Raw genomic sequence first — 17,884 nt, forward strand, 5'->3', positions numbered from 1 at the left:
AATACTTGACAAGTAAGGAACTTTAATTTTAAAACGGCTGAAGTCCAATGACTTACAATCTAGCTCAGTGACACCAGTAATTTAAATTAACATAACGAGGTGGTAGTACAGTAAAACAGGATGTCAAATTAGATATGGCACGAACACAAGCCACACACGGCTCAACCCTTATCATCATTACCTGAAGCTGCCATTGTTTCGTAGGAAGACCGAAAGAAGATTCCCTTAAAGCCCTATGGGACCTGTATTTATCCATTCTTGGACGACTGTAAGCTGTTCTGAATGCCTACACCGTATAAGGCATGTAAATTTTTGGGTTTTTGGTGTTTCCATACATTTGTCCATCACCATTATGTAGATGTCGTGCTAAGCATTAACATAACGCAGAGGCGTTTATCGGGTCCAGTGTGTCATGAAGCGCATGCCTTCGTGCATGATATGTGAATCACCGTGTCGCGATATTCCCCTTTATCGCGCAGCCGCGTCGGTATGAATGGCTTTATTTCCGTCTTAAAAATAAGCTCGCATAAGAATGTAAACAAAATTTTCCGTAGGGGTGAAAGTACTGGAGAATCAGTTTGTTAGCGTTCTGTCAAGTTGGTGTAAGACTTTCTACGAGGGTCACTCGGAAAGAAATGCACACTATTTTTTTTTAAATCCATCTTTTATTCTACATGTTTTAAAGTTTTACAGTGTGTAGAGACATCCTTTAGGAACAATATTTCCATTTCTGCACATAATTTTCATCCCTCTCAACTGCCTTACGCCATCTTGGAACCAGCGCCTGTATACCCGCACAGTAAAATTCTGGTCCAACCTGTTCAAGCCACTGTTTGGCAGCGTGCACAAGGGAGTCATCATCTTCAAACCTTGTTCCACGAAGAGAGTCTTTCAGTTTCCCAAAGAGATGATAGTCACATGGAGTCAGGTCAGGACTGTAAGGCGGGTGTTTGAGTGTTGTCCATCCGAGTTTTGAGATATCTTCCATGGTTTTTTGACTGACATGTGGCCGTGCATTGTCGTATAACAGCAAAACGTCCTGCTTTCGCCGATGTGGTCGAACGCGACTCAGTCAAGCTTGAAGTTTTTTCAGTGTCGTCACATATGCATCAGAATTTATGGTGGTTCCACTTGGCATGATGTTCACAATCAACAGTCCTTCGGAATCGAAAAACATCGTAGCCATAACTTTTCCAGCAGAAGGGGTGGTTTTGAAATTTTTTTCTTCGGTGAATTTGGATGATGTCACTCCATTGATTGCCTAGTCCGCCCCGGTAGCTGAGTGGTCAGCGTGACAGACTGTCAATCCCAAGGGCCCGGGTTCGATTCCCGGCTGGGTCGGAAATTTTCTCCGCTCAGGGACTGGGTGTTGTGTTGTCCTAATCATCATCATTTCATCCCCATCGACGCGCAGGTCGCCGAAGTGGCGTCAAATCGAAAGACCTGCACCAGGCGAACGGTCTACCTGACGGGAGGCCCTAGCCACACGACATTTCCATTTTATTATTGATTGCCTCTTCGTCTCTGGTGAAAAATGATGAAGCCATTTTTCAACACCTGTCACAATTCTTCCAAGAAATTCATCCCCACCATTCTCGTACTGTTCCAAAAGTTCGCTGCATACCGTTTTTCTCGTTTCTTTGTGAACCACTGTCAACATCCCGGGAACCGACTCGGCACAAACCTTTTTTAACGCCAACACTTTCAGTATTCTGCAAACACTTCCTTCCCCTATCCCAACGTAGCGTGATAATTCGTTCACTGTGATGCGTCTGTCAGCAGTCACCATTTCGTTAACTCTCTGCACATTGTCTGGAGTGTGTGCAGTACGATGCCTTCCACTGCGAGGTCAATCCTCAATATTACCGTGCCCGCTTTCATCACGTAACCTGCTTGCCCAATGACTAACTGTACTGCAATCGACAGTAGCATCTACGTACATCTTTTTCAACCTCTTGTGGATGTTTCCCACTGTCTCGTTTTCACAGCACAGGAATTCTATGACAGCACGTTGCTTCTGACGAACGTTAAGTGTAGGAGCTAGAGTTGTGGCGATTCGTGAATGACTCGTTCATTTGAACGACTCTAAATAAAAAGTCGTAAGAATCGAATCGTGATACGGACGAATCGTCGTTCAAAAGAATCGTAAGAACGATTGCGTGTTTCCGAGTCGTGACCATTCCAAGTTCCAAAGATTAATCGATTCTTAGTAGCTATGCTTCGAAGGAAACTTCCGAATTATGCCGAGTCGTGCCGAATGATTACGACCGCCAGATGGCAGTCAAGTGGAGGATGCGTGTGAACAAAGGAAGCTCGGAACGAACAAACGAAGTTCGTGGGCCGTAATATTACTCGTGAAAACCAAGCTGACACTTGGCGGTGGCTGACGGGAACGAGCGTAAAGGCATTTCCCATTTACTATCGCTACCATTAGCCACCGCGCCGACGTCAGCTTAGTTTGCGTGAGCAATACACGATCTAGTGATGACAGAAACGATATACAGCGAGTACACAGCTCCCAATACACACAATTAAAATCAAGAAATCCAAGTATTATGAATAAATACGTATCTCTTATCTAGTGCAGATGCAATGCAAAACACACACACACCTTCTTCACACACGAGCAATAGCACTTGGATTATGTATTATATTTCGCGATCTCGAAAACGGCCCTAACGATTTGGATGAAATTTTGTATTTAGACTGGTTTTTGCTTTTTGAGTTCACCTACATAGTTCCATTCTTTCGTAAAAAGTAAATTGTACACTATTTATATCCTACATAGTTCCATTCGTAAAAACGCAATTTTATATTATAAAAACGCTATTTCACATGTTTTTATAACGCCAGCTCGTAAAACTTTGTTAGTATGTATTGAATGTAGTTAAGGTTTTGGTTTTTATGCTTATCTGTACATAGGTGTCTTTCCTTACAGCACGCGATTTTACACAAAAGAATTTTTTAAATAAAAACGCGAATTTCGTGTTTCTTGGGAACGGCTTTAACAGTTTGGACAAAAATTTATATTTAGATACGGATTTTGATTTTTAAGTTTATCTGTATTGGTGTGTTTCCTGAAAAAACTCGATTTTACACAATAAATATTTTATATCGCAATTTCGTAAATCTTTGTTACTATTGGATGTTACAGTAGAGGTGTATCAAAATTTTGTGAGATGGCGGTATAACATTATCCGAATACAAACACGTTGGATTTACCGTACATCCAATAGTAACAATCATCCTGGGTATGTTTTAGGTTAGACATGGTTTCCTCTGATCGCTGGTATCTCGGAAATGATAATTTTGCACCACCTTTCGCACAAATCGACTCCTCTTTCTGGCATACTGAAATAAAACAATAGATGCAGTCAAATCAAACGTGACCTTTCATCAATTAAGGCATTACACGTATAAATCGAGAATCACACTTGTAACGTCATATGCATGTTTACTCATAAATAAACTCTTTCTGGCATATCTTATCATGACACAGTTCGATTCTAACACCATTGACGCTTTCCGCTTTCAGACATGTCCTGCCATCTGTGAGTAAGATGTAGAACTTTTTGCATTCCGTAAGAATCGTGCCATCGCAGACTAGAATGAATCGTGAAAGACTCGTGAACGAATCGCAGGAATCGATTCGCAATGTGAGATTGAATCGTAGGAATCGAATCGGGAAAAAGAATCGTGTTGCCCAACTGTAGTAGGAGCCATCTTGAAGACATGCTGTGATGGCGCCACTCACGGGAACAGGTTGAACTAAGTTGGGAAACAAGCGGGAAGGATGTATCTACACACTGTAAGACTTCCACACATGCAGAATGAAAACTGTGTTTTTACAAAAATGGTGTGCATTTCTTTTGGAGTGACCCTCGTATTTCCGCCAGTGTGTACTACATGCAGTGCGATGTCAGCGCAGCGCGAGCCAGTGCTGCGGGTGCTGGGGCTGCGGACAGCGAGCTCGTTCTGCTACCTGGCGGCGTGCCGGCTGGGCCGCGTGGGGCTGTACGGCGGCAGGCTGGAGCCGCTGGAGGAGTACGTGCTGCCGCTGGGGGCCACGCGCCGCCGCCGCCTCGCGCACACCTGGCTCACAGACGCGCTGCACCTGCCCGACGCCGCCGCCGTGCTCTACCTCGCCTCCGACCGCAGCCTGCTCCTCTACGACGCCTCCTGGTGAGCCCTGCCACACACTGACCGCCTTGCTCCGCTCTTTCTGTGCTCTCTACGAGGAGCGTTCAGTAAGTAGTGCCACACTTTTTATTCTCGGCCACTTTCGATTTAAAAAACCAGAAATTTGTTATGAGACATCGCGGAGTATTCCCGCTTCAGTCTTTGTAGTTTCATGAAATTCCGATGGGTGGCGGCGCTATAAGTAGCCTACAAAATGGCGGCTGTAACAGACGTGCGTTCCAAGCAGAAAGCTGTCACTGAGTTTCTTTTGGTTGTAAACCAGAGCATCGTAGATGTTCATAGACGCTTGCAAAATATCTACGTAGACCTAGAAGTGAACAAAAGCTCGGGGAGTCGTTGGGTGTGTCGTCTGTCATCATCGTAAAAATGTGGCGCAAACATGTTCGATCTATCTTGCCGGCCAGTCGCACACAGCTGTGACACGTGCAATGTTGGAACGTGTGGAAACTCTCATTCGAGGTGATCGACAGGTCACAAACAAATACCTCACCGCATAACTGGATGACTCAGTTGGTAATGCTGACACAGTTGTCCTTCAGCCGGGGTTCTCAAAGCTGTGTGCCCTCTGGGTTCCTCACAGCCTAAAGCTGTCGGCACACGGACCATGCAACCGAACGTGAGCGTTGAGCGTGCCAAGTTTCTGACGTCATAGCGTGGAATAGCACGTTCGGGAGTCTTTCCGAAAGAGCAGAGCAATATCTAGCATGTCAGATATTCTGAGCGTACGTCTGAGCGTTGACCGATGACATGGCACAACGCCACCTACATCACACGCACGCCATCTCCCCTTCAGTACAGAGTTGTGAGGCGCCATATTTGCATTCATTTCAAGCTTATACATATAAATGCCGTTTCTGGGCACCAGCAAATTGAGAATCACTGGAAAACCCGTTGTTAACTGTGTGATTCGTTCCAATAAAATAATGAGAAACATCATATCCGTGGCAAAAGAATTATTGTAACTATGAGAGTATGCTATTTGAAGGCAGCGACACACTGAAGATCCACCCAAAACGCATTGTTCTTGATAAAATTTCTTATAGTTAAATTTCAATTAGTAACATATCTACGATTAAGGTTTTCAGCAAGTGCTAAGATGGTACGATAGAGTATCAGTCGTGTGTTTTTGGGTTAGCGAAGTGAGGAGCGTCACTAATCTGTATGAAGTAGCACATGTGGACACTGGTTCGCGGCTCGACACTTCCAAAATTTTTTCCTTCCATTTGCCTTTTTATTAAGTTCTGATACTTCATTATTAGTTTAATATAAGTACATACTATTATATTAAAGATATTTTGCTGCTTTTTCTTTTACGCTTCGTAATTCACATGTTGCAAAGGTTCTGCTACTGGGTAGGAACACTGATCAAGTAAGGCTGACCTTGAGGTTTTACTAAAATGAGGGAGTGATGAAATAATATTTATCTTATGTGTAGAAGTATTGGAAATTTGTATCGCACTGTTTGTAATGGAACTTTTATAAGTCTGTGTCCTTTTTGATTGGACAAGGTACTTACTTTTCTTTTCGTGGACGATGGAGGAATAGAGCCAATATGGGAATTTTACGAGCGGCCGTTTCGTAAACAGTGTGATTTACGAACTAGAAACATCCCGCAACTTCCGCTGAAGTGCGTTGTGCTCGCGTATACCACGTTGGGGCCCACGTACCGTATGCACAAGTCGCATCATTTCTGAGCGTTCAGCAGCACGTTGAACTTAGCACGTTCAACGTTGACGTTCGGCAGCACGGCCCGTGTGCCGACGGCTTAACAAAAAAATGGTTCAAATGGCTCTGAGCACTATGGAACTTAACTACTGAGGTCATCAGTCCCCTAGAACTTACAACTACTTAAACCTAACTAACCTAAGGACATCACACACATCCATGCCCGAGGCAGGATTCGAACCTGCGACCGCAGCGGTCGCGCGGTTCCAGACTGTAGCGCCTAGAACCGCTCGGCCACTTCGGCCGGCTACGGCTTAACAGAAGACGATAAATAGCAACGAAGGACAATCTCTGCGGAATTGCTTGCGCATTACGAGCATTTTGTCGAACATCGTCAAAGGTGACGAAACATGGGTTCATCACTTCGAACCGAAAATAAATCAGCAATCCACGGAGTGGCGCCACATTATCTCTCCTCTGAAGAAAAAGTTCAATGGTGTATCCTCAGACGGTAAGTCATGGCGACGGTCTTCCGGGACTCTGAAGCGGTTATTTTGTTCGATGTCCTCCCTCATCGTGAAACGATGGACTCTGAACTGTATTGCGCTACCCTCAGCAAATGTAAGAAACGACTTCAGCGCGTTCGTTACCACAAAAATTCAGACGAACTTCTCCTTCTCCATGAAAACACAAGGCCTCACTCAAGTCTGCCCACCGACAGGAGCTCACAAAACTTCATTGGACTCTTCTTCATCCTCCTTAGCGCACAGATCTCGCGCCTTCCGATTTCCATTTGTTTGGTCCAATGAAGGATGCACTCCGCAGTAAACGGTATGGATAATGGCGAGGTTATTGATCCAGCAAGATGTTGGCTCTGACATCGACCAGCTGAGTGATACAATGCGGACATGTAGGTTCTCTCAGTAAGGTAGCGTTAGAGGCATTGCACTGAACGGAGATTACGTTGAAAAGCAGGGTTTTGTTGCCAAAAGAGTGCGGAGTGCGCCCCAAATTCATCTACATACATTAGCTAATTAAAACTATCATAGGCCGGCCGCGGTGGCCGAGCGGTTCTATGGGCTTCAGTCCGTAACCGCGCGACTGCTACGGTCACAGGTTCGAATCCTGCCTCGGGCATGGATGTGTGCGATGTCCTTATGTTAGGTTTAAGTAGTTCTTAGTTCTAGGGGACTGATGACCTCAGATGTTAAGTCCCATGGTACTCAGAGCCATTTGAACCATTTGAAAACTACCCGGACACCTGTCAGTATTAATGTAAGGTGTGTCTACCCTTCGCCTGACGGCTTGAACTTGAAGTGTCTCAATGTCTGTGAAGAAATGGCAGCCCATTATTCCTTAAGACTAGAAACCAGAGAAGTTTGGAAGCTGGGATCCTGTTCGAAGTCGAAGTTCTAATCCCAAAGGTATTCCATTGCGTTCAGGTGTGGACTCTGGCTATATTGGAACCATGAACAAAACCAAACTGCTTCCAGGAAAAAAATGTGTTGCATTACTTATCGAACCCCCCTCGTACATCTACATACAGTAGCTGATTAAAACTGTTCGGACACCTATTAGTGGATATTAAAATGATGCGCATCTACCCTTCGCCTCACGGCTTGAACTCTGCTGGGGACACTTCCAGTGAGCTGTCTCAATGTCTGTGAAAGAATAGCAGCCCATTATTCCTAAAGACTTGAAACCAGAGATGGTTGGGGTTGGACGTTGGGATTCAGTTCGAAGTCGCCATTCTAACTCATCCCAAAGGTATTCCATTGGGTTCAGGTCTGGACTCTGGGCAGGCCAGCCCGTTCCAGGAATGTTATTGTCCATAAACCAGTACCTCGCAGATGCTGCTTTATGCCAGGTTCCATTGACAAGCTGATACAATCATCGTCTCCAGACTGTTACTCTACTTTACGCAGTACTCAAGGCTGTAAAATCTGTTCACATCCTACCGCACTTAGTGTTGTCTTAAGGGAAATAAAGGGACCGCGCTCTAAAAACGAAAGACATCCCCAACTCAATGTTGCAGTTATTTTGCTTGCACCTTCATTATTTATATTTTGCTCTTTTTCATAGTCCAGTACACCTTCTTCCTGTTTTCATGCTTGATCTGTGTTCAGTTTTTGATTGTCTCCCACTGGACCATCTTACCACTAAGTCTGAGGGGGTGCGATGGGGAGGTTCCCTTGTATTCTTATTATGACAGGGGCTTTCCTCGCCACGTAATACATTTGCGCAGAGTCTAATGATTTTTCACATTCTGACACATCGCTCGATTTTCCAACATACTAGGAAGGTTATTTAATCTTCAAAAGATGCTTGTGAAGAAGATTCCTTTGTTTTTCGGTCCGATATAGCAACAGTTGTGGAATTGGTGTCTTCTGTTGGGTAAAAATGTTATTCTTTTGATGTTTAATTATCACAGCCATGTGGCATTTTTCTTTCCCGCGACATCTTTCATGGCTTATCAAGTGCCTTAAAAATATAGGTAGGGAATTCTATACCAGTTTTCTGTTTCCCGTGTTAATAAACTGGTTTAGCTCGAAGTGTAGAGAAAATATCTCCACGTTATCGTGTGAGTACACGAGGTCTTCCCGCAGAAGGTCATGTCTATTGCTATAGACCACCCGTATGATGCTCCGAAAAAGAAACACCAATCTTAACTAGATATTTGTAGGTTACAAAAGAATAGTAGCTCAGCAATCCCATAATGTTGTTTCTAATAATTAATATTCCTCTTAGGGTTTTAGAAAACCTCAAAAATGTCAAATGTGGCATCTTTGTTTTGGCTGCCATTTTTTAAGACCTCTCCGTTCTGGGAGGAAGCGTTACGGTCCAAAACAAGAAAAAAAGTCCCATGAACATGGCCTCTAAAATGCTTACTTTAAGAGCTATGAACACTTGCTCAGCTGCACTACTGTGAAATACATCTGTTGAACTAGTGCTCGTAGCTCTTCAGGTATGCATTTCAGAATCCATCTTTAACGGACATTTTTTTCTCGTTTTTGTCTATACTACCTCCTCCCAAAATAAGGAAAGCAAAGAGATTGCAGTAGAAGAGATGGGTTTCACAGTATCGAAGATGAACAAGTGCTCATAGCTATCAGGTATGCATTTTAGAGCCAATGTTTATTAGGAATTTTTTTCTTGTTTTGGTGTAAGGAACCTGTCCTCAAAGTCTGTGAAGGGAATTTAGTTACATACACTACATCCAGTCATACACGAAATGTGAATCTTAAGTCGAAACTCAGCGTGCAGTCATATTTTAAAATAAAATAGATGTGTAATGCTTGCGAGGAAAGTGTTAAGTATCCCGATGGACTGTGTGCTTTTCAGCTTGGTGCACACGCCGTTGTGCGTGGTGAGTGGGATGCGGAACGTGGCCGGGTGTGCGTGCTACGCAGCCTCCGACGTGCACGCATCGGGCCGGTCCACGCTCTACATGGGAGACGACCACGGCAACGTCATCACACTCGTCTTTCACCAGCCGCGGGTCTCGCTCTTCCGCAAGAAGCACCCTGACAAACTCGACAGATACTACTGGGTGGTGAGTACGAGTCGCTAACACAGTTCGTTACACGGCCTCTCAAGTGCAGCCTAAGGCTAGGAGCGCATGAACGACTTTTCGATCCACGGACTATATTCGGCCGATAGCTAGTATCTAGCTTTTGCAAATCGATCGATGATTGTCCGCTCGCTTGGTCGATCTGTTAATCGGTTAACAGCTGACATAAACATGGACTTTGAGATGGTTGCATGTCTTTGTGTTCTGATTATAAAATCGAGACAGAAGAAACGGCGGCGAAAATCTTGAGTACATCCAGTAATAAGTGCAAGACAACTAAAAGGACAATTCTGTAGATCTTATAAAGAACTGACGTCACATCCTTCATAATTTTGGGAGTACCCCAGAACACCAACCAGTAGTTTTGATACGTTATTTGCTATTATTTCACCTCAAATTACGTATTAGAACGTCGTTCGTGACAGTTTTTCAAGTACTGATAGGTTTTGTTCATTATGAGATAAACAGATTTGAGAACGAAAGCGTGTATATTAGAAAATTTGATTTCATTTGTTTGAAAGTTAACACAAATTTGTAGAATCTTCCGATTCTAACAAGTGGAGCTCAGTTGGCATTTCTTCAGCAACAGCAATTGATGATTGATTGGACAGGATCAGCAATTGCTTGCAAGAACACCATTATTAATTTAAATTTTTCTGCGTTATTCAGTCTCTGAAATCAAGGCACAAAAGATAGCATAAAATATGTGTCCTCATCAACAACTTATTTGCCCACCGTTTCTAATATCTCAAAAGTCGTTCTGCTTAACAGCTTCTTGTCTTTTTTTTTTTTTTTTTTTTTTTTCTAGGCACTGATGGCTGTCCACTAGTACTTGGGTTGGCAGTGGCTGTGATTCCTGCATCTGCATCAAGACTTAATGTACCGGAAGGTTCCTCTGAAGAAATAGTACTGCTTATTGATGGTTTCACTGGAATTTTTGAGAGTCTTCTGGAACGTTGCTGCTAGTTTGCGATTTGTTCAATGAGAGCAAACGGGACAGCAGCTGATTGAAGTATTCGATTTATGTCGTTTCTTTGAAACTCGTCCACATTTTAAGTCTCTCAGGGTACTGAATTCTTCTTTAAAACATGTCCCCAAAATTTTCCAGCGACTCTGAATTTTATTTACTGGGAAAAAGAAAAGGCAAATAAATATACTGTCTTCAGCTGTGATGCCTTCTGTGCCGGGAAGAATAACTAGTACATTGCCTGACAAGAAAAAGTGAAGCACCCTTAACGGGAGGAGAAAACACCATCACAGACTCTACGGTCACCGCTTGTGCTTTGTCAAGATATAATTAAAACTCCGTGACTACCCCCGTAGATACAGAGAGTCTAACAACCCTACCACAACAAAGGTCAAAAATTAATTATGATTGTAGTGTTGCTCACGCTGCTAAATATTGCATTTTCGGGCAACAACAAAGTTATATTATGTGGCAGGTATCATAAGAGCACAGTTAAGAAAGTCATTTCTTGAAACAACGGATAAACTGGGCACTCATCTTTTCGTGTTTCCCACGCTGGTCTAGTTGTGAACTCATGGCTCAATCGTCGAAAATCTACGTAGTGATGACTCCAAGGTCGTAGGCAAAGAGGCCTAGGTGTTATTCTGCGATATTCAAAAGATTTATAGATGTGTTGCATAAACCATTCTTGAAGATTAAACTTTTGCAAGTTAGGACAATGGTGATGTAAAAAAGTAATCAGCACTTCGAATTTAAGTTACACTTCTTTTTTATTACTTTTGTTGCAATATCACGTAACTCGTTCCAAAACATCACTTCACAATATAAAAGTACTTGAAAATATCTTCCTCACTATATATATATATATATATATATATATATATATATAAACAAAGATGATGAGACTTACCAAACAAAAGCGCTGGCAGGTCGATAGACACACAAACATACACACAAAATTCAAGCTTTCGCAACAAACGGTGGCTTCATCAGGAAAGAGGGAAGGAGAGGGAAAGGCGAAAGGATGTGGGTTTTAAGGGAGAGGGTAAGGAGTCATTCCAATCCCGGGAGCGGAAAGACTTACCTTAGGGGGAAAAAAGGACAGGTATACACTCGCACACACACACACACACACATATCCATCCACACATACACAGACACAAGCAGACATTTGTAAAGGCAAAAGGTGTTCATTTCCCTCTCCTTCCCTCTTTACTGATGAAGCCACCGTTTGTTGCGAAAGCTTGAATTTTGTGTTTGGACACCTCTGCCCAAACTCTTTGCCTTTACAAATGTCTGCTTGTGTCTGTGTATGTGCGGATGGATATGTGTGTGTGTGCGAGTGTATACCTGTCCTTTTTTCCCCCTAAGGTAAGTCTTTCCGCTCCCAGGATTGGAATGACTCCTTACCCTCTCCCTTAAAACCCACATCCTTTCGTCTTTCCCTCTCCTTCCCTCTTCCCTGATGAAGCCACCGTTTGTTGCGAAAGCTTGAATTTTGTGTGTATGTTTGTGTGTCTATCGACCTGCCAGCGCTTTTGTTTGGTAAGTCTCATCATCTTTGTTTTTAGAGATATTTTTCCCACGTGGAATGTTTCCCTCTATTATATATATATTGGTATGTGTTCTTTCGGACATGTCCGAAAGAACAGATACCATCGGTGACCATGCAGCTCGTTAGAACGAAATTACAATGAAATGAACACCCTTAGCTGCTTATAGGCGTTGACATACGTCAACGGGGACAGATGAAAATGGAAAATGTGTACCCCGACCGGGACTCGAACACATACCATCTTAGTATATATAAGGCTCACCGGCCACTTGACCATCTTCTTCTTCTGTGCAAATGCACAAACAATGCCCGAATTCTTACGGGAATCGGCAACGCGCCGCGAGTAATGAGTATAATGAGCCGGGGCACTACGAATGTAGTGCGGGACAATACGTTGAGAATGTGGGTTTCGCGGGAGGCGTGCCAGAGATTAATCCCTGCAGTCGCACTATCCTCTATGTCCTCGGTGGCTCAGCTGGATAGCCGGCACGGTAGCTCAGCGTGTTCGGTCAGAAGCCTATGTGCCCTCTGTAATAAAAAAACTTAGTTCATCGATCATCAACGAACTTAAACGGATGTCTTACGACGTCCGCCCCGAGCAGATGCAACGAACAAAAGCGAACAAAATGAGATTTAAAAACAAAAAAAAAAAACAAAAAAAAGATGGATAGAGCGTCTGCCATGTAAGCAGGAGATCCCGGGTTCGAGTCCCATTCGGGGCACACATTTACCATTTTCATCTGTCCCCGTTGACGCATGTCAACGCCTGTAAGCAGCTAAGGGTGTTCATTTCATTGTAATATCTTCCTCACTTTTAAAGTTCACATTTCATAAACTGACTACAATTTGCGTCTTTTTAACATGACGACCAAAGCTTGACTCTCTAATAACCGCTCACGCGCCCAAAAATCAGAGTTACAAGTACGTCAAAGATCATAGTGACAAAAGAAAGAATACACGTAAGAATAATATCATTGCAATATATACATATCGATGGATCGAAGTACCTCTACATTAATGAAATCAAATCTGAATGCTGTCACAGAAATATGTTAACTATTTTACAGAAATACAGTAGCTGGTATCGAGAGGTTGAGGTGAGGTGCCGTAATGGTTACGTAATTCAAGTACTATTACAAGACGCGTGCGTGTGTGTGCCGTGTCAGGAGCTGGAGCAGCAAGCGGAGTGGGTGTCGGTGCGGGTGGACGAGGGCGTGCACGCCGGCGCGGTGCGGCAGCTGGCCTACTGCCCGGACAACGACACCCTGGTCTCCTGCAGCCACGACCCCGCCGCCACCGTCGTCGTCAGGCACGCCCCAGCGCGCCGCGCACCCTACATCTTCCGGCTCGCCAGGGTGAGTTGCAACCACATGCACGCACGCACAAAAACACACACACGCGCGCGAGCGTGCGCATATGGTAAGCTGAGCCTTAAGGCCATTCCATTCTAGACACAGTCGGAAAGTGACAGAACCGAGGGATATGTCACTGTCAGATGGTGGGAAGTTCAACTAGATCAAGTCACATCTTTAAATGTAAACCATTTAGGTTAGGGTTTACTGTGACTGAAACTGTCATGTCTCCGTGAAAGTTTCTAAATAAACAACTGACTGTCCTCACTCACAAAACCAATAACCGGATAATACTCATTTCATGACACTTCCTGCAAATGTGACGTCGTTTTGAAGTCACGCAAAGTATCGACGACCAGAGGAACTGGAATCGACTTTCGTTAGCGTTCGACGCGGGCTTCTTAGAAGACTTCATGAACGCGTATCGGGGATTTATAAAAACACGTCGTTCTTGAAATAATTTATTATAATTATTGCTATAAATAAAATTCACATAACGATTTACCGACAGTTTCTGCGTTCGTATGAGAGTGCTCTCTCAGGAGTGATTTGTTATCGTCAATAATTTACAAATTAAGCATGAAACACGTTTTTATTATCATCTGTAGTATTGAAAATTTATCACAAACACGCCACCATTATCATTAAATGTCAATTAATAATGCCTCAACAATTTAAGTGTTCAAGAGCTTCTGTGTTAATCAAAGCAAGAGACAAATCTCACATAACTAAGTGCTTACGCAATGGATAACGTCGTGGTTTCTGTAGTCGAAAGATGTAGGTTCGCATTATATCCAGCTTTTTTTTTTTTGTTAGCTTAACTGTGCTCTCTCTCTCTCTCTCTCTCTCTCTCTCTCTCTCTCTCTCTCCCTCCCTCTCTCCACATCACCAATGTAACATAACAATTTGGACATGTTTTTATAAAACAGGTCTGAAGATGGTCGTTATAGAATGAAACCGGTAGTCTGATGACATAAAAATTTGTGGCCATAGACGTGAAGTAAAGGAAATTTATAACAGTAAGAAATAAAATCGTTAAATAAATTTCCACTGTTGGCAATACTATTATTTTATATACTCCTCACACTTAAGTTTATAATACGCCATCCTCGCTTTCTTAAACGTATACGAAGTCTATGGTATGCTACCACGGCAGAGAAAAATTTTTACACGTAATACCTATGTCGCGTTTATTTAGCGTTAATGTTGTAACCAGTTCCGGACAGTAGACCATCATCACACAAAAGCTAAGGTAGCGGCGGAGAGTGCATCAATGTATTACCAGATGTTATTCGTCAAACGGTGAACATAGATCTGCTCTGTATTTGACTGATGTGCAAGAGCATTCGCAGAGTTTCTCAAATTGGAAATGCTCTTGCGCAAGTTACGTAGTACATAATAATGTTATCCGTACATGATAAGAGTAGAAAGTCATCTGAAAAATGTCATGCTTACCGCCTTCAGCTACTGACGAAATTTTTATTCAAACAAGCAATTTCGGTGAACTGACTATCATCAGGCTCTTAAAAGCATTCACAGCATCGTATGAGTCGAATATAACATCACTGACGTCGGATAATAAAAGCTTGGATTAGTCACTGTTGTCGCATCTTAACATACATCGTCAATACGTAAATTGTGCTAGGCAGTGCACTCTTTCACGCTACATCAGCAACTAATTAATCAGTAGTCGATGTGCCGCAGTTTTGGAGAGCACTCGTGTAATAACCTTTCTGATTTCTGCGTTAATACTTGGTTATGTGCCTCTCCATATTGAAATATGATATGGTTTCTTTTGTAAATATTCTACTAACGACCAACACCTGCACATCGATCCTTCAACCTCGAAGCAGCTGAGCAACTCCAAGGCTGCCGTTTCTCTCTCTCTCTCTCTCTCTCTCTCTCTCTCTCTCTCTCTGTCTAGAAATGGAAGACTTGGGCATGGCTTGGCTTCCCGTACTCTTTTCAGTTATAGGTCCCCGTGCTTCTGTTGACGATTTTCTATTTTATGTTCCACACAGTATTATTCTATAAATGGCAGTATTGGCTCGCTCGCATGTAAATCGCTCATCCAAACACTATCGTTCTTCTGGGCTATGTAATTTTTCCTAGAAAATTTATTATTTCCGTATTCGAAGCTCCTGAATTTCCTCTACCAGTTTTCGTCTTACAGAATTCCGATGAGATCTTTACTAGTCCACCATGACATCCTCCGCTACGCCTATAGCTTCCTTCATCTTCTCATTCAGCAATGTGACCAATGTATATGACAATTATGCGAAGAAAAGCGAAGATGCTGTCTTCTGAAGCACTTTACTATGAGTTTACGATCTCGATTTTCATGTTTGCGAAGGTAAGTAAAGTACCTTCTTATCCACCCACAATAATAAACTGCTATGAAGAACCTATATATCAATCAACTGCGACGACTGAATGGTTTCATTCGAAGAATATAACCATATTTTAGTGTTGATATCAACATTATCACTTCACGCAAAGATACTAGAAACCACATGTACTCCGATGTTATCTTTAATCAAGAAATACTGTTGTAATACGCTGCAAATACTTGACATTCATGCTATTCATTCATCAGTAAGACTCAGAAATTGTTGATGGCATACTAGAAGTAAATCGTTTAAGGCTGATCGCAGATTTTGGATGTTGTGAATCATCTTTGACCTCTGTCGTAGCTAAAATAAATATTGTGTAGCGTTGCACCTTCAAGGAGAAGTACCGTAGCAAGCAGCAACATCGGAACGGAAAGTGTGGAGAAGAGCTCTATATAATGTTGGGCCACGCTGCGTTGTTGGCCATCACGGCAGCATACTCTTCGTTATGGAGTACATTCAACATGAATACAGTCACCAATAACATGTCGTAGTTATTTGGCAAGTGTGCATGAAGTGAAGACAGACGATTACTCAATGATGATGGTTCAAATGGCTCTGAGCACTATGGGACTTAACATCCGAGCTCATCAGTCCCTAAGAACTTAGAACTACTTAAACCGAACTAACCTAAGGACATCACACACATCCATGCCCGAGGGAGGATTCGAACCTGCGACCGTAGTGGTCGCGCGGCTCCAGACTAAAGCGCCTAGAACCGCTCGGCCACAGCGGCCGGCACTGAATGATGATCATCGAATTAAGTGTGAAAATTCCTGGGCCGATGAGATGCTGCTTTATTCTGATGGAACACTTCACTCTTTTTCCGTGTCTGCGGTAATTTTGTAATGCATCTGTGTGATTTGCAAAAAACGGGTAAAGTTTATAGTGAAAAAGCTGCAGCTATTAAGCTACAGCTATTACATTTATAGCTATACAAATACTGAATAAGAGGTCGCCGGAAAGATGCTGTCACACAGTAAATAATTCGATGACTTACTAGTGCTTATACTATAATAAGTTCGTGATGGTCCCATTACACAGCCTAAGTTCGTCAAAAGTCAATTACCACAACTGATGAAGCTCCAGTGAGATAACTCAAATCAGACAGCTCAACAACGAAGGTGCCATATTAGGAATGTAAGTTTCCGAAACGTTGGGAGAGTGTCATAAGCAAAAATGGAGATTATCCAAGGGTTGCCCAGAAAGTAATGCACCGCATTTTTTTCTTCAACACTACTTTATTGAATATATTGAGAATTACACACACGAAAGAATGGTGTTTCATCTGCATACCCTATTTTTCCACGTAATCTCCATTCTGTTCTATGGACTCCTCCAGCGCAAAGCAAGAGCGTGTATGCCCTGTCGACACCAGTCCTTGTCCTGGTGGTGGAGCCAGTGCTTCACTGTGTGAACCACTTCCTCATTGTCCACAAAATGTCTTCCATGAATGGCACCCTTTAATGGCCCAAACAAGTGGAAGTCCGAGGGGGCTAGGTCAGGTGTGACAGCCGTGGATGGTCTCCGCGACCGCTGCAACTCGTGGAGCTCAGCCGAACCGTCTTCTGATGATCTCACCCTCAGTGCTCAGCAACTAACTGTACTTCTGTCGACAGCGTTTGTGAATATTCCCCACAGTTTCTTTCTCTGCAGTGCGAAATTCAATGACGGCACGTTGCTTGTAACGTACAACACCTCCAGACGTCGTTTTGAAACTGCCCTGCAACAGCACTATCAGTCGGAAGTGACGGAAACTTGACGCGCTCACTCAGGAGATTTCAAATTATACATACGTAAGGTTTCGCATTCGTAGTATTGTTTCTGGCTGAGAAAAAAAGTATGGCGCATTACTTTCTCGCAACCCTCGTATTAAAGGTCTGTATAGGTATATTGCAAAATAAATTATTTTATTCGAATCTGTCTTACAGTGTGCAAAATTGTTGAAATAACCGTCGCAACTGTTGTTTGTCAATGTTGCCTTAACATAACTCCCCCCCCCCCGCCCCCGCCGCGCCTACCGACGTTTGAATAAATTATTTGTGAGTTATTTACTCTCCCTCTCTTTGAGGAGCGTGGAACTGATTCTTCACAATTCTCTCCTTTATAATACGGCGCCTAAGAGTGCCGTAAATTCTATGTTGATTCAGTTTGTTAATTAAGGATTTTTGGAGGTGACTGTAA

The 17,884-nt window shown here is 43.0% G+C and overlaps 1 protein-coding gene across 1 annotated transcript in view; it reads left to right on the forward strand.

Moving 5' to 3' along the window:
- Window positions 1-17,884, forward strand: part of LOC124798907 — a 172,386-nt gene that overhangs the window by 135,584 nt on the left and 18,918 nt on the right. Inside the window, exons 9-11 of the mRNA XM_047262437.1 lie at window positions 3,929-4,182; window positions 9,208-9,418; window positions 13,125-13,313. Of these exons, the coding sequence (XP_047118393.1) occupies window positions 3,929-4,182; window positions 9,208-9,418; window positions 13,125-13,313 (654 nt within the window). The remainder of the gene's footprint in view (window positions 1-3,928; window positions 4,183-9,207; window positions 9,419-13,124; window positions 13,314-17,884) is intronic.

This window comes from Schistocerca piceifrons, chromosome 5 (genome assembly GCF_021461385.2).
Source record: "Schistocerca piceifrons isolate TAMUIC-IGC-003096 chromosome 5, iqSchPice1.1, whole genome shotgun sequence".
NCBI lineage: Eukaryota > Metazoa > Arthropoda > Insecta > Orthoptera > Acrididae > Schistocerca > Schistocerca piceifrons.